General features: G+C 34.6%; 1 protein-coding gene across 2 annotated transcripts in view; it reads right to left on the bottom strand.

The window, feature by feature from the left end:
* Nucleotides 1-1,525: 1,525 nt before the first annotated feature.
* The window catches only part of LOC145663010 (caspase-9-like), a 136,059-nt gene continuing 114,448 nt past the window's right edge, over nt 1,526-23,136 (bottom strand). For both annotated transcript variants that reach the window (XM_081729136.1, XM_081729139.1), the window contains 3 exons: nt 21,772-21,908; nt 6,897-7,003; nt 1,526-1,808 (listed from right to left, as the gene is read on the bottom strand). In XM_081729136.1, coding sequence (XP_081585262.1) covers nt 1,668-1,808; nt 6,897-7,003; nt 21,772-21,908 — 385 coding nt within the window. In that variant the 3' untranslated portion in view covers nt 1,526-1,667. The remainder of the gene's footprint in view (nt 1,809-6,896; nt 7,004-21,771; nt 21,909-23,136) is intronic.

The raw sequence follows: 23,136 nt of genomic DNA, 5'->3' as shown, positions 1-23,136 counted from the left end.
AATGACTACATTGATATGTCTCAATTTTCTGTTTCTTCTTGGTGATTTCATGAATTTACCAGCCCACCTCGTATATATTCGGTGAGTGGGTGCGACCTTGTCTTAGCTGAGTACTGCATGGATTCATAAAACACACATAGTGCCTTTTACATTTATTACACATGCGACATATGCGACAAAGTGACCGATGGGTTATGGTGCCACACGGAGCCAGGTAACTGGCGTAGAAGTGTCCACTCGAACTGAAATCGATCTTAATACATATACCCTCAACTTAAAGAAAAGTATAACATTTTGATATGAAGTTGAAATTAAACATGTTTTCCTTATGGAGCAGGTACCCTACTATATCATGTATAGCAGTACATATTAAACAGATACAAAAGTATTGTTATTTTAGGCGCAAGATTAAGAGTAAAATTATTTCAGTTCAGCGATGTAGGAGCGAAGCGGCAGACAACCGAAACAATACAGGATCGAAACAGGTTTCTGAACTGTTTCAGCAGTATACTGTTTCAGTCCTACGACGTTTTGGTCCTTCGCCGCTTTTCCATGGTTTTGAGTTGTATACACAGCTGGGAGCGTTTTTTTTTATTATACGTAAATACTTTTTTAACCTTTATAATTTTTGCCATCTTAATGCCGTTCTTAAATTAGGACTTTTTTGCTTTTGCCGTTATGGAATGTTAGAGGGTTTGGAATAATTTTGTATTTATTAATGTAAAATTTTACAATTTTCTGATAAGCTTTCAATTTGATAAATAATAACAAAACTATTCAAACACTATACGAAGCATCAATGTATACTACAACGTACTACACGAACAATACTTTTTAATCTCTTAATCTTCGATATTGAATACAAGGCAATGAAACAAGCATACAAGAAAATTATTTAAGCTCTCCACTCGGCTTGGAAATGGAATGGAAATCCCAGATCGTTATATTATTTACAACCTGGGCTGCAACGTGGACACACAAAGTTCAAAGTTTTATGCCTTATAGTTTCGGATATTTGGGGAATGGCAAAGAAATGCTATTTAAGCACATAATTTTTCCATAGGATATATTATTCTCAAAATCTCGTGTTATTTGCAACGTTAGGTGCAAGAAAATATACTAAATTTCATTATTGTATTTCTAATAGTTTCAGAGATCCTGGGATCGTCAAGAATCCATTTAAGTCCCCATCCCTCTTTAGGATACACATTTCGTAAAACCTTGTCTTTTCTATAGCCTAGGGTAAAAAGGAAAAAATAATAATTCAAGGTTCTATGTGAAGTAGATTCGAAGATCTGTTGATAACTGGATCAGTGAGTCAGTCACTGGATTTACTCTTATACCTTAAATTCCAACCTACTACTACTAGATGATAGCAAAATACGCAATTAACGCTTTGTCTGTGTTTAACTTCTCACAAAGTTAAGGCATAAAATTGTGTATTTCTTGTGAAAAATGTATGTTTTGTACTACAACATATTAGGCCGTATTGAACAATATATAAAATTTATTAACACACTAGAAACAACATGCAAATATAATTTATTAAACATACACACAGACAAATAAGTAAGTAAATACAATTTTGTTTCAAAAAAGTTTGCAGCTGATTTGAAGTCCGATATATATGTACTCTTTAACATTACATCCCTGATTACTAATTGATATCATTTATTTATACTAGATGGTCCATCACCTTGGTCTGTAACTCTCTTAAAATAAAATACTTTTTTGAAACCACGATTTTCACTAGTCAGACATTGTACACGTCCGTCTGGTGTTACATGTTCTAACATTTTTGTATATGCCTGCAAAGGAAAAATTGGTTTTAGTGTCTCCAATGCAATATTTTAACGATAAAAAACAAACTTGACCATGACTTAAAACTTAATAATAATAATAATAATAATAATCCAACCTCTACCAGCCCTGACAAAGTTCTGTGTCCTTGCAATCGCTATCTCCTCGTAGACCACTTAGACCAGACAACATTCCTTCTCTTTTTTTCAATAACACTGCTACAGCTATTGCGGTTCCTCTATCCATCTTATTCTATAGTTTCTTCAAAGACGGGTATTATCACACTAGTTGGAAACTAGCTTACGTGACCCCAATATATAAATCAGGTTTTAAAGATCATGTATTCTCTTATAAGGCATGTATTCTCTATATCTTCTTTCTTTAATACCACTTATCTGCGAAAAATAATCAAAGAGAGGCTACTTAAATTCAGCTCACTTTACATTCACACTTCTCAGCAGTCTTTCTATCGAATAGCTGCAGTCTGAAAAACTTAAGTACTCTTCTTTTCTCTGCAGCTAAATGTATGAAAAAACAATATTCAATTACATAGATATTATCTACTTTAATCTCTCCAAGGCCTTTGATTTTGTCAGTCAAACCCACGTTCATCACAAGTTTCCAATAGGTTTAATGTTAATGGGGAATTTCTTTGTTTAATCACCAGCTACTTGAATAACCGTTAACACAGAGTTGTTCTTTCAAAGCAGAATTAAAACCCTCAACCTGCGATCTCGGAGATGCCTCAGAGGAGCGTACTGCTGCTCTGCTATTTGTCTTGTATATGGATGATTTCTACTCAAACGTATCAGCTCATCCTAGTGGCTTTCTTCTTTTTGCTCATGATTGTAAGTCATACAGAGAAATATCGTGTTTCCATGACGCGATTACTTTACAGGAAAACACAAGTCACCTTAGAGACTGGTGCAAAATGTGGTACATGACACTTAACTGTAAGAAATGCGACAAAGTCTCCTTTTCAAATACCATATTAATGATTCCTCTATAACACATTCTGGTATCAAATCTTATGTTCTAAGACTACATCTCCTCAATAGTTAAAATGCAATGCGTATGTTGGGGCTTCTTTACCGATTCACTGAACTACGCCCTGTTCCATCATTAGCAACGTTCTATATAATTATAATAGCGCCCAAGATCGAATACTGCTCTCCCACGTGGCCGCACCTACATATTTTTCTAGACTCAATTGTATTCTTGATTTTTTTATTGCAATAGGACGCTCTCGTGTTCTCGCACTTCAAATATTCCCTAAAGTACAACTTTTGCGACATCTTAATATCCAGACTCCGGGAGTACGCAGAAGTATCTCTGACCTGAAATATCTTCATAAAATACTTAATGGCAAGTAAAGATAGGAAACATTACTTAACGAACTATACTTACTTTACCATCCTGCATACCTCGGAATACCCATTAATTCCACCTTTCCCGCTGTAGGGTGGCAATTGTACAGATGTATCTTTTTTACATGATACCAAACTATTATAATCATCTAACAACTGATCTGGACATTTTTTCGAGCTACCCGTGTTTGAAAGAGCAATTAAACGAGTTTTTGCGAAATAGTATGATTTTACACTATTTTAATACTATTATTTTTTCTTTGTTTTTGTTGTTTTGTTTTATCGTTTAGTTGTTAATATTTTCCTGTGTAAAATGCAAAGTTATGCTGTATCTGGGAATTTGTTCAATAACAGCCAGCCATTTAAGATTGGAGGACGCCTCGTAAACACTTCACAAGTACATTTGCTGTGTTAATTGGTATATCTTTTCTCTTATTTTTGTGAGAATAAATGAATAACAGCGGGATTTTAAAAAAATCTTACCTTGTGCAGAATTTTACACATTGTTTTATTTCAATAAATTGCTTAATTTTGTTTTCATGAAATTCCTCGAATTAGAAGATCTTAGCATGATTATTCTAGCACCCACTGGCGTACCGAGAAACTCATCAAGGAGGGACTCACACAAAAGCATCACTCACACTCGCAAACACCTACACACACACACACATATATATATATGTGTGTGTCTGTGTGTGTGTGTATTGCTTCAAAAATCAGGAGAGCCAGATCACCATGGCAACTAGAAGTACGAATCGGTTCCTAACTAATTTAAGGTCAAACCATATACGTCTATGTATCAAATTGGTCGCCTGGTCGAAATTTTATATCACCAGGTCGCCATTAGTAATTAAATGTTTCAGTTTGGCGATAGACATATGCATAAATTATATCTTGCAACAAAGCTCTATAATCTTGATATTGAATTCAGTCTTCAAGTTTCGTGGAGTGCCCATAATATATAACAAAACAATATATAGAAATTATTACATATACCGTCCTCAAAAGGTAAGAAATATGGCGTTTGAAGCGAATAACTGACCATATTGGGCCAAATGAACATTCTAACCACCTAGATCATACTTCAAACCCTCCTCCTTCCGTCAAAGAAAATATATTCGTAGTTCTTGTGTTGTATATTGCAATTATCAAATGTCGTCACAATGAATTATACATTAATCGCGACTACGCGACTACAAAAAAAAAAAAAAAAAAAAAAAAACAGCTTGAATGCACGTTTATAGGCAGGATCACTCTAAAAGATAAAAGTGTATAATATTATAATATGTAATACACAAACGCCCACACAGGAAATTTGTAGTACAATTGATAATTTATTTTGTAACATACAAGCCAGAGGAGAGGGAGTCAATAGGTTGGAGCCTAGGCGTTAAATTGAGCCTGGTCGCTGTCACCGGTACTTATGTGCACCATGTGGCTGGTTAGAGTAATATTGTTTTCAGTTGTCTTTAGTTGCACGGGTTGATAAACTGATGAAATTGGCTTACAGGTAGAGGAAAGTTGTATTAAGCTTCTCTTCGCTAGAGCCCATAAAGATCTCTGGAGGGCCAGATAACGCTTGCGTGGTTAACCAATCACCGCCCAGACGCCAGAACTTTTGGTTTTCTGGACTAAAATGCTTGATAGCTCTTGAATGCAGATAGCATCTCAATTGTCTTATGGTACTGAACAAACACTTGATAATTTTAGTGCTACCATTGGGAGTAATGGATCCTTCACACCAAAGTCGCGCCCCCAAGCAATTCGCATATGTTCAATAATGTACAAGCAATATATATATATATATATATATATATATATATATATATATATATATAGTTTTAATATGCTCTTTTTTTCTTTGTTTGTTTAAGCTATTTGCCATCAGAGGTAGTAAATATTTATACATATGTCACAGAGAAAGAGAACGAGATCAAGAATACAGTATATGATATTTTTTAAATCTTATGTAGGGTTAATTCTAGAACTTCCAGGATTTTCTAAATATGACTAAACCTATTTGCAATCAGAGTTAGTAAATATTGATACATTTGTCACAGAGAAAGTGATCGAGATGAAGAATACTGTATATAAGATTTTTTAAAAATCTTATGTAGGTTAATTCTAAAGCTTCCAGGATTTTCTAAATATTACTAATCTTTGATTTTCTTTGTGATAAATTATATCAAGGGGAACACAGCCGGTGAACCAAACTCGAAAGCTTGCAGAGTACATAACTGTGGAACACAGTCTCTGTTACTAAGCCGAGCCTGTATTTGGCCAGACGTGGCTACTAAATAAAGTGATCTTTATACTTAGACGATGGGTTACTTGTCCAGCAAATTTCCTTCAGATCCGCCTTGTAGTTACTTAGAAATAAAGCACAATATAAAAGCAGAGCCGAGCCAAGCCTGTCCTTGGCAGAGTCGAAAGCCAAGTATAGAGATCTTTATTCTTTGGATGATGCGCTACTTGTCTACCAAATTTAATTTCAATCATATTCGACCAGCAGTTAACGACAAACAAAATACAACATACAAGGCAAGTCGAGTCGAGCCTGTCCGACGAGCCGAGCCGAGACATCATGTATAATAATGATCTTTACTCTTTAGGCGATTGGGTACTTGACCATCAAGTTTGATTTAAATCTGGCCAGTTGTTACCAAGAAATAAAGTACCTAATACAAACAGAGTCGAGCAGAGCCTGTCCTTAGTCGAGTCGGCCACCAAGTATAGCTATCTTTATTCTTTAGACAATGAGTATCTGCACACCAAATTTTAATGATATTAGGCCGAGAAATAAAATACAACAAAAAAGAAAACCCAGCCATGCCTGTCACTTGCCGATCTCTGGCGTTACACATAATGATCTTTATCCTATGATCTTGCGTATCAAATTTAGTTTCAATTTGGCTTGGAGTTACCGAGGAATAAGGTAATACATACACATACATACATAATTAGATCTGAAGTAAAGTTACAAGCTCTCGTATTCTTACACCGGGAAGTTCTAACATCAGTATCATAAACGAAACATACTGCATATAAGCAGAATCCATTTTCAACATCGCAACACTAATGGGGAGCTTAAGCCGGGTGAGCCCCCTGGATATACCACTGCTAGCACCGAACTGGTGAAGACCTAATAGGCACCAAGTAAGCATTGATGAAACAGAAATATCTAATATTTGGCATATTCGAACGTATTTTCTTTCCTACCTGGAAGCAGGGCGCATAGTTTAGTTTTATTAGAAGTCAATGTGAATGTAGCTAGATATTTTTAGATAACTCCACGCAGCAGGTAGAATGATATGATCGCTGGAAATAGAATTTCTGACTTTATTAATATACATGTTAATTATTGACAAATTGCTGGTTGCTAAACAATTTAACAACTCCCAAAGACAATATAACAAAGTAGTGGTAAAGAGGGATAAACTTGTGGGTTTCACAACTACAGTATGCTATAACTGATTGTAATTTAGTTGTCGTAAGTTTCTAGGGGTCGAGAATTATTTTTGCAAGCGGGTCCACATACTTATTATAACGCCACTGGGCACTGTGAACATAATTGTAGGTCGACTGAAGATTACTCTAAAAGACTTTTGTTCCTGATGTATTCAATCATTGCTGACAAGTAAAGACATTTTCTAGTCTAGTTATTTTCTTCTTTTTCTATAGCAAAATGTCAGAATAAAACAAAGTGTACTCATAAAACATTCAATTTACCAATTTCAGCATGCTCTCAATGTCATATTTTTCTGCATACCGTCCGAAAACTTCACACAAAACTATAACAAATTGTGAACCTCCAGGGCCCCTAAAGGCTACACGACCTGCAAAGACATTAAAAAAGCGCAATATAATATAAAAATAAGAATAGGTCTGTTGAAATTATTACTAAATTAATAGCGAGTTAACGGCGATATAATACAAACACAAGAGGCAAATCTTTGACTCTGGTATACGATAACAATATTTGATAAGGAACTAGAATGACGTCTGTAAATTTTCGTACAATCTAACAATTATATTACTTCTATTGATTATGTGCTTGACTACACTACCACTAGCACTTACTATTACTAATCCCTAATTATTATAACACATATTATGCGAACTTTAATTAAAGTATTACACTGAAAGATCGAAAAATAGAAAAGTATTTATTAATTTACAAAGAATTCAATTTATTCCTTTATTGTGGCGGTAGTAGAAATTGCAACAGTTGCATAATTTTTGTACAGGAGGGCACTGATACAATGCATTTTAATCTGTAATTATATTCTCGAAACATTTCTCACTTTTGGGAACAAACGCAAAAGTTAAAATATACTGAAACCATTTATCTTATTTTTTTCTTTCATTTTGAACGAAGAATGTACTTTTTTTCATTCAAAACAATAGGCAGATGTTTTCCACATTATTCATCACCAAGAAACTGTTGATAAAGCGTGAATATTTGGAGACTAATTTGTGATTAACTTATACATTCTTTATTTGTAAAAACTGCTTTGTAATTCTGCCTTTGCATTTGTTTCCACGTATAGAAGACAACTACCTTATACAACATCATTATATAAGTGTATTCATTCATAAAACACGCATAGCCAGAAACAATTGAGGAGTTTGATGTAATAAAGGCGTAAGCGAGTTTACGCCCTTTTAGCACCAAACGCATTTGTTACTTTTGTCATGCTTGTTTAGTCTCCTGGTAACATTTAAATTCAATATCGGAACAAAATGTTGCATATTACACTGTTTTATGTAAGAAAAAAAAACACTACTTAAAATTTCAACATACTTTTTTCTCCAATTGCATTATTTAGACTTACGCGCTTGTTTCGTCAAACTCCTAAATTGTATCTATAGGTTGGAGGCATAAGAAGTGAAAAGATAGCTCTTTCCTCCATCAGAATTGTTTCACTGAACGCCTGGTAGTTGGACAATTAGAACAACTCCAAATAAATCCCTGAAAACATGACACAAATATCCCTGTATTTGGAGCAAGTATTAATAGATAAGAGCATCACATGAAGAATCAATCAGGACATAAGTACCCAGAAATTGCGTTAAGTCCTAAGAGGAATTAATGCAAAGAAAAGGAAAATGATAATGTACATCACGTAGAGACCGAAACAGAATTGAAAACGAAACAAAAGGAAAAAGAAGGAGAGAGGGAAAGAAAAGAGCGAGAAAAATGGCAATAAATGAAAGTTTAACGTTTAAGGATAAACAATCTGAATCTTTCGTAGCTGTCCCTTTATGGGATAAATCTCTTTTGGTAGCGATCGCGAATATTATTTATAATGCTTAATTACTTGAAGCAAGTACTGTAAATCCAAGCTGAGAATCGAAGGCAGAACATTTAGAATTACAGTCTCACACGCTGTCTACTTAGTTACACAGACAATATCGAATGTGTTGTTAAATCATCCATTGTCAGTTAGCTATCCCCGGTCCCATCTGATGCTTAAATTTTATTTACGGCCTTTAGGTCTCTAAAGACTTCCCTTGGTTTCATTAAAAGCATTTGATCTGTAGATTAAGATCAAGCAAGAATTAATTCACAATGTTGAAAACATACTGTTGCACCAACATATATTTCGGATTAATCGAGGATTGAAAGAGTGATTTCATAAATCTACCAAACGAGTCTTAGTTCTTAAAGGATCCAGCAGTAACAATCATTCACGCGTGAATGGCATATCGTAGTGTTGTTACGTAGCATACACACAGTATAAATAAAGCTTGGAAAATACGGCTTCTAATTCTGATGTTAATAAGTCGGTAAGGTGTGTGACCTGTTGAATGTCAGCTCCGCAGGATCAAATCTTAGATGGTACGGGCTACTTTTCTCTTTCATCATACATTTCTGTATGTTCAACAAAAAAATAAATTTTGTTGTTATTAATAAAAACTATATTATCATTAATAATAATAATAATAATAATAATAATAATAATAATAATAATAATAATAATGAAACGTCTCTTTTAAAACAAAAAAGTTACGAAATGTCTTGCCCACAGTGGGATTCAAACCTGAAATTTTTTATTCAACAATAGGAAACTTAACCACTTACTCACAGTACGCACTTGCAACTGGTAATTTAGAATCTGTATTTACATTGCACGTGTATTAGGTAAGAAGGCTACGAGATGTTATAATGAATTACTGGTGTTACAGGCTAAACCTTTAAACCCTCATAACTTCCATACCCTTTATCATCTACACCTACGCTATTCAAGTTGAGCACTTTCAGAACATATGTATACTACGTCCGATTCTTGTGAAAGATTTTTACTTGGAAGACATGAAAGAACGCAGTGGTGGCTGGAGGGACCCTTCCCAATATTGTAGTTCATGCCATCTTCGAACTACATATTGAACTCCGTGTGTTCTTTCAAGTATGAGTTGGGAGTTTCAATTTCTCAGTTGACGGGGTGGTGCAACGAAACAAAAGTAGAAATATAAATAAATGGTATATAGATCCATCCACGATAGTTCACATTTTTTATTTCGTTGTTTTGTCTTTGAAACACGGAAGTTGCAAATAGATAATGATGGTGAAGATGGTGTTGTCTAATAAATAACATCTCGCTCAAAATTAGTCATGGAGAAAGAGATAGTGTTCATGTGATTGCTTACTCGCCACATGAAAGACTAACTACATAGACTTGCGAGATTGAACGAATTACGTCTGATGAAGTTGGTCTTGAAAGTGTTAATGATAGGCGAAACTAACTGAGCTGAGACATTATGTGCCAGCAAGTTAATGCATATTCTTCGCAGGATGGTATCTTCCATTTCTTACAATCAGAACGAAATCGGTACATATGACTTTCTACCACTTCGCAATATAATTAAATATTTTAAAATTTTCAAAATCCCAGTCCGTAACCAAATCGATAAATGCATTATCTTTTTCTATGCTTGTCACACAAGACACTGTAGAAATATCTTAAAACTTTATAAGGAGGAGGAAAACGACGTTCTTTCACTTTTGAGACTTACTTTTATTATCCATATATTTATAGAGTAGATGACTTATGTTATTTTACTCAGCAGCTCATTGGATCCGTACAGGACTTTTACCCCACGACACGAGTTCCAACCTTCCTCGCAATTTGCTTTTATTTTTCATTGATAAGGTAATACTACAGCAAAAAAGAGAAACATGATTACACTTTAAGTAGTGATTCGACATTCAGTAATTTTCAATTTATTTATTTATTTTTTGTCAAGAAAAGGAGATGAAGAAGAATTTTACAAGCGTAAAGACCGTTCTAAATTTTACTATTAATAAAAATATGAAAAGGTTTAAAGCTGAAAAACACATGGAATACTCTTCAATTGTAGTCCATAAACACTTACCTTCAACGATATGGCTTTCAGTTGTGATGTATGTAATCAGCACATTGGCTCCAATCTTCTTTATTTCAAGAACTAAGTAGATCTAAAATTATTTTCCGTTAGATATAAAGGGGTTACGGTTTCTTACTGGTGGAGCGTTCACCTCTTTTACGTGAGCTCCCTAGTTCGATACCATCTCAAGTGGTCTCTGGGCAAACATCGTATTTATGCGTTTTCTCGGGGTTCTCCCATTGCATCGCACTTTACTCATTGCATTCGTTTCCCGTTATCATTCTCTCTTTTAGCCTAGCCGGCATATTCGTGGGACGTAAATATTAAAAATTTCATTTAATTTTTACTTAAGATATAAAATGCTTGTCTTTAGTTCGTAACAAAACAGAGAGCACAGTTCAAAATGTTACTATGTCATTACATTTTGTTACATAAAGAAATGAATAAACTGAATACATTTATACTTGAAAATGTCTATGATAATGTGACAAATATGATTAGCAATTTTGTAATAAGTTTACCAATGATTTATAATAAAATAAACTGCAATGAAATGCAAGGTATTAGAAGTTGGCAAAAATATATGCTCTTAAATGTTGAAACAAAAGTTTCTTGAAAAGATAGGAACACTTCATCTTGAAATATGCGACTTGAATTTGACCCTCGATAGAATGTGAAATACTTTAAAAACCTTAAATGTTGAATAACTGAACACAAGTTTGATTATAATATTGTCTTTACAAACAGAGTAAACTAGTGATAAATCTAGGGAGTGGCTCATTCAACCAGCTCTTGTTTCCCGATTTGTTTATAAATCAACGTAACTAGTTGCAAGAGTACTATATGCCGGAAATTAAATCAAACAAATTCTTCCTTTGCATATTTTTAAGGGAGAACAAAGAAATAAATGCCAGAAAAGATATCTCTAACTGTAATTTTGATTCACATATAGCCTCGATGCTTAAAATTCCTATTATCTAAATGCCGCAACAACATCAACTAATACTACTTCTACCACTCATATTTCAAGAAAAGTACTTCACACTACAACAATTATTACTACAACTGATATTAATACCAAAATTTTAATGTAAGCAAGAAAAGTAGTAACTGTAACTTTAGTAATAAAATTAGTATTGATTTCTGTGTAGATTTTCTCTTTGGTATAATTTGTACTTGAACATTTAGCTCTCGTCTTTCTACTACAATATATACTCATATTTATTTATGTTCCGTTGTATACCATTCACATATTGCCTAGTGGTTCGGGTCACGAGTACGATTCCCAATGGGAGAGCGTCTGAAATTTCAAAAATACGTTGGGGTCCTTGATGTGTTTGTATTGGTGTTCCTGTCGTTCAAGTTTATTGGATATAACTAAAACGAGGGTAACCGACTAGAAACGAGTATAATCGCGTATTTTTCCTCTTCCTTAACAGTGCACTTTCATACTAGTGGCATAAGTATCGGTTTCCCAAGTTGGAGGTCCTGGGTTCGATTCTCGCTATGCTCATTAGGGAAAATTTTATCATTTGCAATATTGATACTTCCCATGTATATTAACATGAAACATTCAATTTTCTGTCTTAGAGTTGAGAGGACTCTCTGCACTGCACATGTCATACAAAAGTTAAATACCAAGAACTGTTTACAAAATGACGTCAGCCGTGTCAACCTTGAGTCATACTGAATGGGGACGTAACGTTTAGAAAATGATTGATGAATACATAAGGGAAATTCGTAGTATTGATCAAAAATATGACTTTCAAGAACAAACATTATTGTTTCCTAACAATTGTCGAATTGTTCATAATTTTCTTCTGCGCTTTCTACTGCTACTACCACTAGTAATAATAATATTTTTGTTCGCCATTTTAAATACTTTCCATATATCCGTTGAAACAAAATCTGTAAATCGAAACATGCGCTCTATATCAATATAGCGCATAAATAATTCAAATTCCTTTCAGCGAAGAAAGGACGTCACTATGTATCGTGATGAAGACAACAATTCCTACTTAGTTTCTGTGATGGCATCAGAAGTTTCGATCTTCATATCATTCAGGAGCAGACACATTATTCTTCCCTTCTTTCTAATACCAGGAACTAATCCTTTATAAGTAAAGGTAACTCTTATATGTAAATTCATCCTTAGGTGGTGTTCTAACCAATTCCTTTTCCTATTTACTATCTACTTCATTATTCTACTTTCTTGATTCATTTCTCTCAGAACTTACTTATTTTCTCTTTCCAGTTCATTTTCTTATTCTTCTACATATATACATCTCAAACCTTACAATAATGTGTATAATTATAATTTTAGTAAAACACATATGAAAGTATAGTAATGTGAGTATCATTGTCCAGCCCTTCATTATAACACTGGATGGAAACACTCAGGGCGCGCTTCAGTCACTTTTCCCAGAGGTGCCATTTACTAAATATATCGTGCTAACTGTTTGTTTGAATATTTATATTTTATTTAATTAATAATAATATTTTCATTTACATTAGCAAATGGAAACGTTTAGTATGGGACGTGTTTCCCTTTATTCATTCTCACCCTGCCCCGAAGCAAGCTATTTCGAAACGGAACTGCCTGGCTCATATACGATATAAAATATTTACAACTTCACGGTACGTGAATTTTATTGTTCCGTTTCTTAACACATAACCAGCCCAGACAAGTAAAATTTCGATTCCATAAGGTTGCTTACTATAATGCTTTAATACTATATGTGTTCTGTTTCAGTTGTTCAATTTCTTCTACCCCCCTTCAAGAAAAATTATTAACAACTGAGTATCTTAACGCAAAATACCTGGTTTCTTCTGGCATCCGTTATTTTCGAAACAACAGCAGCTAGAAATTGCTGACTGAATGTCGGGAGATCTGTTTATATTAACTGTTGTTTCCTATGTGAGGAAATTTTATACTTTTTTCATGAGCAAATTATCAAATATTTTAAAAATTTATATCGGGTGAATATGTACGAAAAGGCGGAAAAGATATGAAATATTTTTTAAAGTTACGTGCACCATTCTTTGTTTTTCAATAAGTGATGGATAGCTTTATTTGTAATAATAAAGCAAATAAAGTTATTTTCATGGTAGTGAATTTAATTGGTTTTTAATGACTAATTGGTTATTATATATGCTTGCAGTAGAAATGTATTTTTTCATATATGAAAATAGTTGGATGTATAAATTTCTAATTACACGCTTACTTGCATTTATTTCAGTCTAATTTGATACTCATTATGTGTCACTGATTATTCTAGAAATTTTAAACCAAGAAGTCTTATAAGTAACTGGTTTGGAATTAAAAGAAAAAAACGCACTGTAGAGAATAAACACTAATTTTAACACCAGAGCTTTAAATTTGCAATTTGTGTATGTAATAAGTATTACACTTTTACTCATTTCATCATCTTCATATTTTTGAAAATAAAAACATCTGAGAATGAATTTCGAACCCTAGAACTTTAAGTTTCACTAGTTCTTAAAGAAGAATGAGCGCCTTAACACGGTCGGCTATCGATGGTTGAATGCAATTCACTGACTGTGACTGAAGATATTTTCAAGTTTATGGAGCGTTTAATGTGTAGAAAGGTTGGAGACCGTATGATTTTATTAGCTGAAGTGGGAACACGTATAAGGGTTTATGTCTTGCAGCTAGTGTCTATGTAAAGAACGTAGAGTGAATGTAATTCCCTCTGTATAGATCTGGAGTACTGGATAGCGATATAGCCGGAAGGGCATGCGGACTGCGGATCGACTCCCACTAGCGCCGTACGGTTTTTATTTCTACCAAACAAATAGAAAAGATAAAATAAAGATCGAGTCACACGAAATCTAGACCTCATTTTGAATTAAAATTAAGAGTTATTATCTGCTTTATTTAAAGAAATCTTAAAATAGTGGAAGAATATATTTTATTTGCCTAGAATTGCTAATATAAATGAAGAAGAAATCAGAACAACAGTGTTGCTCTAGAGAACAACAGGATCGAGCTTTACTGTGAATAAAGAGAGGAATAGAACATAATAACAGTACATTAAAGAAAAGAATCTGTTTGAATTTCTTCGGGTATCAGAAAAGATTCTTGTTCCGAGCGTATAGACGGGTGATTAATGAAACTAAATGCTAGTTAAAGTGAAATTTTATAGATCTGCTAACGGGGATCGAACCCTAGATTAGACCACCAAAGACGTGCGCGCTAGCCACTAGATCAATTAGTATTATCAGAATTATATGAAGAAGGTCAGACATTCTCCATGCGTTTGATGATGTCTCGCCGTCTACGGGTCTATTCGGATCATACCGTTACGCTAATCTGACTTCTTCCAGGTCACAAAATTTTAAATCAGTTTCATCACTTCTTCCTAATACCAAGTATAATATAAGGTTTGTTCTAATCCGAACGGGTAAGAACTGACTGTGGTTAGATACTTTTTTCTAAAACCAGAGTTCAACTCTCGGCGGGAACTTATGTGCTCCAGATCCAACGGTAGCTGTAGGTCTCTGTCTAATATAGCATCCCTGCTGAACAAGAAAGGCAAAGTCTAACGAATTACTACAACTAATAACTACAAAGAGCTCTACAAACCATTTTCTACAAAACATTTTCTCGTATGAAAAGAACAAACATGATGTATAATAGTAAATAATCTGTAATACCTTCATAAGTATTCACAAAGCCTACAAACACGATTTAATGTACGAATTTCCATCAAAAATAGGTTCTTATCAAGCAAATAAGGCTATTTTTCATTATTATATTTGATCAACTGCTATATTTGAAAATGAAATGTTGACGTCACTATTTCTTCCTGAAATATATGCGAAGTAAAAATATCTTTTGTCCTAAAACCCGGCATATAGTATTATTGTAATTAGTTACGTTGGTTTATAAACAAATCGGCTAAGAGAAGCTGGTTCAATGAGCCACTCCCTGCATTTATTACTAGGTTAGGCAGTTTGTAACGAGGATGTTATAAATATGGAATGTCAAACTTGTGTTCAGGTATTCAAGCTTTAAAGTTCTTAACATATTTCAGATTGTATCGAGAATTAAATTCAAGACATATTTCAAGGTGAAGTGTGTCTATCTACTGAAGAAACTTATGAGTTGAGTTGATTTTGAGTTTAACGTCCCGTTCAGCAGCGAGGCTATATGAGACGTGGACCTACTGATTAACGGGGAATCCGAACCACATGAGCTCCCGCCGGGTGAAGAAACTTATGTTTCAGCATAAAAGAGCACCGGCTCTTTCGTAGTACAGGCTGCTTTCAGACAGCAGTGTTGTAATTTCTTGAATCTTTTTAAGTGAAAAAACGTGCCAACTGTAACTACCTTACGATTGCACTCAAATCATCTTTTTAAATTCTGTAGCAGTATTAATAAATATTTCTGTTCATACAAAACTAATGATATCTATATAAATTTACACAGAAGACCATTCTATGTCATTTTAAGCAACGTGCCATCACGAAATAATTCACTTCAGATACTCTGAAATTTGTTGCAAATATTTTTCTACCTTCCCCGCCATAAGTCGAATCATTTTCATAGTTATCAATATAGCTGCTCTATGGAGTATACATGTCAAGCAAATTGTGAGCTAAGCGTTTATGTGTGCACCTTTGCCATGGGAAACCCGATTTCGATCCCTAGTACTAGCTCAAAAACAAGTTTACTGTGAAAGAATACAAAGAATAATATGAGCCTTATAAATAAATATATGTCTACGTCTCATATAGCCCTTACCGATGAAAAGGATGCAAAACTCAAAGCTACTCGCAATGTTCGTGATAGCTTTTTAGAATTTTGCCGTCTCATATCTTGTGCTAGACAAATTAAAAAAATCTTAACTCGTGCAATAATCGAATCATTCCGATATCAAACTAATCATTCAGTAAACGATCTTGATATCACTATGATATAGTATGTACTTAGAATTTCCTTCTTCAAAAATTTAACACACAAATACGTCACGTAAGTTCTGAGACCACGATAAATTGACATAGATAATCAGAAGATCTCATAAAACGGCAGGGAACATAGTTTCAAATACAAATGCCATCGATTTATATATATATATATATATATATATATATATATATATATATATATATATATATATATATATATATATATATATATATATATATATATATATATATATACTTTTTACATTTATTTTCATAAGAAATGATGATTTATTTTTATATGTTCTAAGTATATACTGTGTACATGTTATTCGACAAACAGAAAAGGGTGATATTCCGTTTCCAAATCATATACAAAAAAGGGAGAAGAGGCAGACAATGTGTTTGATTACAATGGTGTTAACATAAGGCTTTATTTCTGTATGCATGAATTCGCAATATATTTTCTTGTTCCGATAACACTAGCCAACAGTGAAAATGTAACTGGAATGAAATAGATGTTTGTTAACTATATCGACCACACTGATAAGGAAAGCGACAATGAAAAACTGGAATTAGCTCTTTTTCCAAATGAAAGGGGAGTGCACTTAATTATATTTATTATAATTTATTAGCATTCATTGTCAATCCTTTTCCATGTAGACTTCATATCCCATTGATTGTAGACAAAGTGATTAAGTTTCCTGCAGACAACAATAACTGTGTGAATTTTGGCGCTATTTTTAGCCCGGACTCGTAGTAACAACGGGGAGGGAAAGGAGAAGGGAAGGAAGGAGAGCGTAGTTTCTGTCTGTTACAAGCTGTGTTATGTTCTTGTGTTGGAAGACCATGTTATTGAAGTGTAGTTAGCGCGTGTGGTCATAGTAATTTCTGTGATTCAATATGCCTCGCAAATGCGTAAAAAGTGCTATTTTTGTTACATTTGCGCACAGGCTACATTGAAATCGCAAAGGAGGCCAATAATGCCATATATTAGGAACGCGTACAGACTGTACTTTGGACGTGAAATAGGGGACCAGAATAAGCCTTGGGCTCCTTATGTATATTGCATATTTTGGGTCTCGAGTCTTCATTCGTGGTTAAAGATCTTCCATGGGCTTTGATATACCCATGATCTGGCGAGAACCATCAAACAATGTGGATGCTGGTTAGTTTTGTATAACTCCGATAACACATGGTATTTCCAAGAAGAAGAAAAAGTTTTCCTTGATACATCCTAACATACCGTCGGCCATGCGACCAGTGTCTCACGGAGATGGACTGCCTGTTCCTATTCCACCTGATTCGTGTTAGTGATAGTGGCGAGGGCGATAGTCAAAAAAGTGCTGCACCATCACCTTCAAAACCCAGTTCTTCGAAAAATCCTGATTTTGTGTGTAACGATGAGTGTATAGAGAATCACAAAATAACACAGTGTGAACTTGATGACCTAGTGAGAGATCTGGAATTGCCGAACGATAAAGCTGAACTGTTGGTGTAAAAACTACAACAGTGGGATTGCCTTGATAAGACGGTAAATGTGAATGCATTCTGTTACCGCTATATGTCATTCCTTCCACTTTTCGAAAGGGAAAAGAACTCGGTATTTTGTAGTAATGTAGAGGGACTAATAGCGGCTATGAACATTGGCTATAAAAGTGATGAGTAAAGGTTGTTCATCGACTCGTCCAAAATAAGTCTAAAATGAGACCTCCTGCATAATGGCAACGTGCTACCATCGATTCCTATTGGGTATGTACCTTAGATGAAAGAAACACATGATAACATGAAACAATTGTTATTGCGATTGAACTATGACAAGTTTGAATGGCGGATTTCCGGGGATTTGAAAGTCATATGAATATTACTTGGCCTAAAACAGTACTACACCAAATACTGTTCGTTCCTGTGCCTCTGGGATAGATGCGCCAAAGCAATTTATTATAAAAAGAAAGATTGGCCTACGCTTCAATCATTTGGACGAGGACCTTACAATTTTATGCACGAAGCACTTATCGAATCCAAGAACACAATTCTCCCTGCATTTCATGTAAAACTGGGAATATTGAAAAACTTTGTTAAGGCCATGGACAAAACTGGGGAAACATTTCTCTGGTTGCGAGAGAAATTTCCACGTCTTAATGAGGCGAAAATAAAAAAGGGGACTTTTGTGGGTCCCCAAATAAGTAAACCGCACAAAGTTGAGCATTTCAGCACCATCCTGACAGGTGATGAGAAGTTAGCTTGTGATGACTTTGTTCAAGTATCAGCAAAGTTTTTTGGGAATAAGAGGAAAAAATGAAATGAAATCTTTGAGTTTTACGTCCCACGGTTATGCCGGTTAGGCTAAAGGATACGGTGATTATGATGAATGAATGAAATGGTGGAATGAAGAAAGTGGGAGGAAACGGGAGAACCCCGAGAAAACCCACGCACACGGGGCAATAAGAGGACAGAAAGCTGTAAGGGTCTTGTAATAAATCTTCTGCACTGCAACGATAGACTGGGGTGTAACATGTCCTTAAAGATACATTTCTTAGATTGCCACTTTGACTTGTTTCCTGACAACTGTGGTGCTGCAAGCAACAAGCACAAGGAACGCTTCCACCTGCAAATATCGGACATGGTAATGAGATACCAAGGAGAGTGGAATGCATCAATGTTGGTCTATTATTGTTGAACACTAATCAGGGAATCGCCAGCAGAAAACTACAAACGACAGGCAAAGCGGTTGGGCTTTCAGTGACCTTCCTCCGAGGGATAACAACAAGGTAAATACACGGTAAACTTATATAGGCAATAACGTAAACTTATCATAACTTCAAAACGAGAGCTAATCTTGCACTTTCATTACCATTTTTGTTATCAGCACACCCGACAACATAAATATTAGCTGTTCTCATATCAGTTACAGAAAAAAAGTAAAATTTTGTTGACTAGTGTAATATGACAGAACACATAAGCATACATATCACAAGGGACGACGTTACCTACAGTTAACTAAAAATAATCTTTCTCATCAAACAATTTATCATGTCCTTACTATAATTTCGCAAACATTGACAGAATACATATGATGTTAGATGCCATCAACTATAATTTTCCTCAATATAATCCCTCATCAGATAATTTCAAACTGTGAGAAACGTTTCTATTCTCGAGGCTTTAGTTGATAATATCAAACATGTCGGGAAATCATTCTGTTTCACTGATCCATACAAAACAATATGGCGGGTTTAGTCACATAAGGATGCCAAGAACGAGACGCTCCAGCAATAATTATACCATCCATGCAGAAAGGGGAATCTCCAAAGGGAGAGAAAATTCTCTTCTCAATATGCCAAAGAATGATGAATGGACATCCGCTCTCGTTTTAGTGTACTAAACAAGGGGTGAGTTCGAAAAGACATAATCTGACCGCAGTAGATAAAGAAAGTAATTTTCAATTAGGGATGCAAACAACGATATTCTCTGAGTGCAGCAAAGGGGAAGGGAGGAACATACCTTTTTGTCTCAGTACTCTAACGGAAGAGGATCAAAGAGGGAGAAGGTCATCATTACAGGAAGAGATCAATTTCAAAGGGGAAAACACATTAGCGCACGCTGTTTCGTCTGGCTATCTGCGTTTTTTCATTCACTGAGCTTCCATCCAGTTCGAAGGAGGGAGCATGTTGCCACACGTTTTACGCCTTCTACAGACCTACTGCTATTTTTTATTAGTTGACCGTCCAGGTATTTTTTCTCCTTCTTCCTTTACGGGAACATAATGTAGGCATCTCCTCTTCAAACAGTTGTCAAGATGAGCTTGTAGGAATGAAAGGGGCAGAAGACGCACGTTTTTAAAACAGCGAGTTCCAGGTAGTACAGGTCAATAATATGAATATTAAATATATAAAATGTAGATCCAAATCCTCATCCTGATCATATCCAATAAACAAATACTTCCACAACAAATTTTATCACATCGCAGTCCATGTTCTGCGTGTAAGATATTACAAGACCTTAAGAAACGTATGAGTCCATTCAATGCATGAGCAGAGTTTCAAGTATCAAACGAAACGAGCTTTCATATTTAATATTATTAATTCCCAATTAATTTTGTTAGATCACAGCATATGTATTCTTTCGAGTTTCCCTTGTAAACGAAATATAAAACATAGGATGCTATGCGTCAAAAATACGAGACATTAAAATATACGATCCAATCAATTTTATTACATCAAAGTATAGCTGCACTATGGACTATACGTGACAAACAAACTATAAGGTAAGTAGCTTGGGTTGGGAAGCTTTCGAAAGAGAAGATAAAATTAAAATAAATAACGTATCGGTGAATCTAATGCTCTGGGAACCATGGGCAAGAATCGAACTCAAAACACACGAAACAAGTACAACAACCGCCAAAAAATAACCACGAAAGTCATTCCGCCCCCAAAACACGTTAGGACGCCGGAGAAGGGTCTACATACATAATGTCATAATGATACATGGACGCAATAAACTCAGTAGGTGGAGAAGAATATCTGCAAGGAATTAATACTAATAATTAAGAATAACGATACACGGCTACTATTGGCGCGGGTGCACATTTTAACATACTGTGCTTGATCTGTAAGAAGATAAAGAAGACACGGAAAACGGAAAAAACAAAGTGGAAAATGTAGTTTTTTTCTTTCCATCTTTGTTTTCTTTGGGTAGGTATCAGGACTAAAAATGGGGGAAGCTCTGTCCACCAATCACCCCGCCTACCCATCCATCTCCCTCTCTCAACACATCATCTCTTGCCTTCCTCTGCTTCTTTTCTCTTTATGGTTCCAGAAAAGACAGGAGGGAATGAATCATTGCACTATGGTATATGTCCTTTACCTCAATCTCACTCTCCCCCAGAGATTTCGGTGGTATTTCGTTGTTTACTTCATATATAAGTAAATTAATATTTAAGAACAAATATTAGGATACTGTAGATAACAACTAATAATTTCGTGGCAGTATCTTTACTAAATGTATCGTATGTATGTTTCAATACTCAACAGCCTTGTCCTTCGAACTGAAGTTTCATTGTTCAACGTTAAGTATACTGAGAATTTTTTATGTTGGCAATGCAATAACATTAACTCACACTTAATATTTTTGGTTCTAGTTTTCAAATTTTAGGATTATATTGAACAAAAATATTGACCATATTTTCTTCTTTGCTCCTAGTGAATCCTTCAAAAGTTTGGAATATATGAATGAAAACTGTGGATTTACATTTAGAATTCATTAATAGAAAAGCAACGGTTTATTGCATGTAGTTATACATACATACCTGGCAAAGTAGAGTAAACAATCAAAGTGTCTGACACATCAGATGGTATAATATGATATCTGTTCAGTGAAGAAACAGGCCTAATATCCGCTTCACTTGCGCTCCTTCGTTCCAAAACCTCAGTTGCATTTGATCCTCTGTTAATATAATAATAAATTTGTGCATAAGACACAAATATTTAAAAAGCAATAGAAGAGTATTGCTGCAAATACAATAACAAATATACGACATCGTTTGGTGAATTGTAAGCATAGCGGAACCTCATTTTATAGTCCGTTCTAAATTAATCTAAACTTAAATAACTAGAACACCTCTTACGAAGCCTTAAAGATCTTAAGAACATGGAATACGTTCGAGAAAATTGAAATATAAAGCGGATAATAATGTAATTTTATACAGAAGTATGATTTAGGGTGGAAAGTGTTTTGAAAACGGCACACTAACTGAAACTGACGTCCGGTAGAAAATAATTCTTTTGTTGCTGCTAAACCTACCAGGAAATTCGATATGTATTTAACAATAATATATTTGTCTATTATAGCCTTATACCAATACCACTATCCAACAAATTTTAATTTGTTCTCCGAAGAAGTCACGGAGATGGGCGTCTTTTTAATAATCATTTCCCACTAAATCTTAAAAATAAGTGAAATTCTTCCCATCAAGACAATAACAAATATACGAGAGCGCTTGGCGAATTGTGAGCATAGCGGAGCGTAGTTTTATAGTCGGTTCTACCGTCATGCATTTTCGCCGATCACAAGAGGTTCAGCCAAAACATCACTGAAGTAGCATTCTTATTGGCCACGTACCGATGACGTCACCTACTATTATTATTACTACTACTACTACTACTACTACTACTACTACTGCTTTTGCTATGGATCTATATAGTACAAGGGAAACTTATTTTAATGAAAGAAGTTTAATGAGTTTTCAAAAAAAATATCGTTAAAACACTTTCTGAATATTATTTTTAATATTATTTTAACAAAAGAAGTGTTATTAAAAAATTAAAAATAATAAAAAAAAATCCTTAGGCAGGAGGCTGGGTTTGAACGCAGGCAAAAAATAATTTTCCTTACTAGTATGTTGCGCTAGTCCACTCGTCCAGTAGGGCCGATAGCAGCTGGCGTTTACTTTGCACTATATGTATGTCATGATTCGTGTTGTCGTATCTGTATCAGCCAATCAGATCAGAGGATATCTGAAGCTCTTGGGATCCGCAAAAATGCTACAGTCATCTAAACTTAAATAACTAGAAAAGTTGTTACGAATTCCTAAAGATCTTCAGAACCTGGAACACGTTCGAGAAAATTATCTACAAGGATACATTTTATCTACTAAGTTCCCCAAAAATGAAGT

The sequence above is a fragment of the Thermobia domestica genome, chromosome 10 (assembly GCF_964235325.1).
Source record: "Thermobia domestica chromosome 10, izTheDome1.hap1.1, whole genome shotgun sequence".
Taxonomy (NCBI): Eukaryota; Metazoa; Arthropoda; class Insecta; order Zygentoma; family Lepismatidae; genus Thermobia; species Thermobia domestica.
Note: the sequence above shows the minus strand (reverse complement) of the source record. Positions and strands in the feature narration are given on the sequence as shown.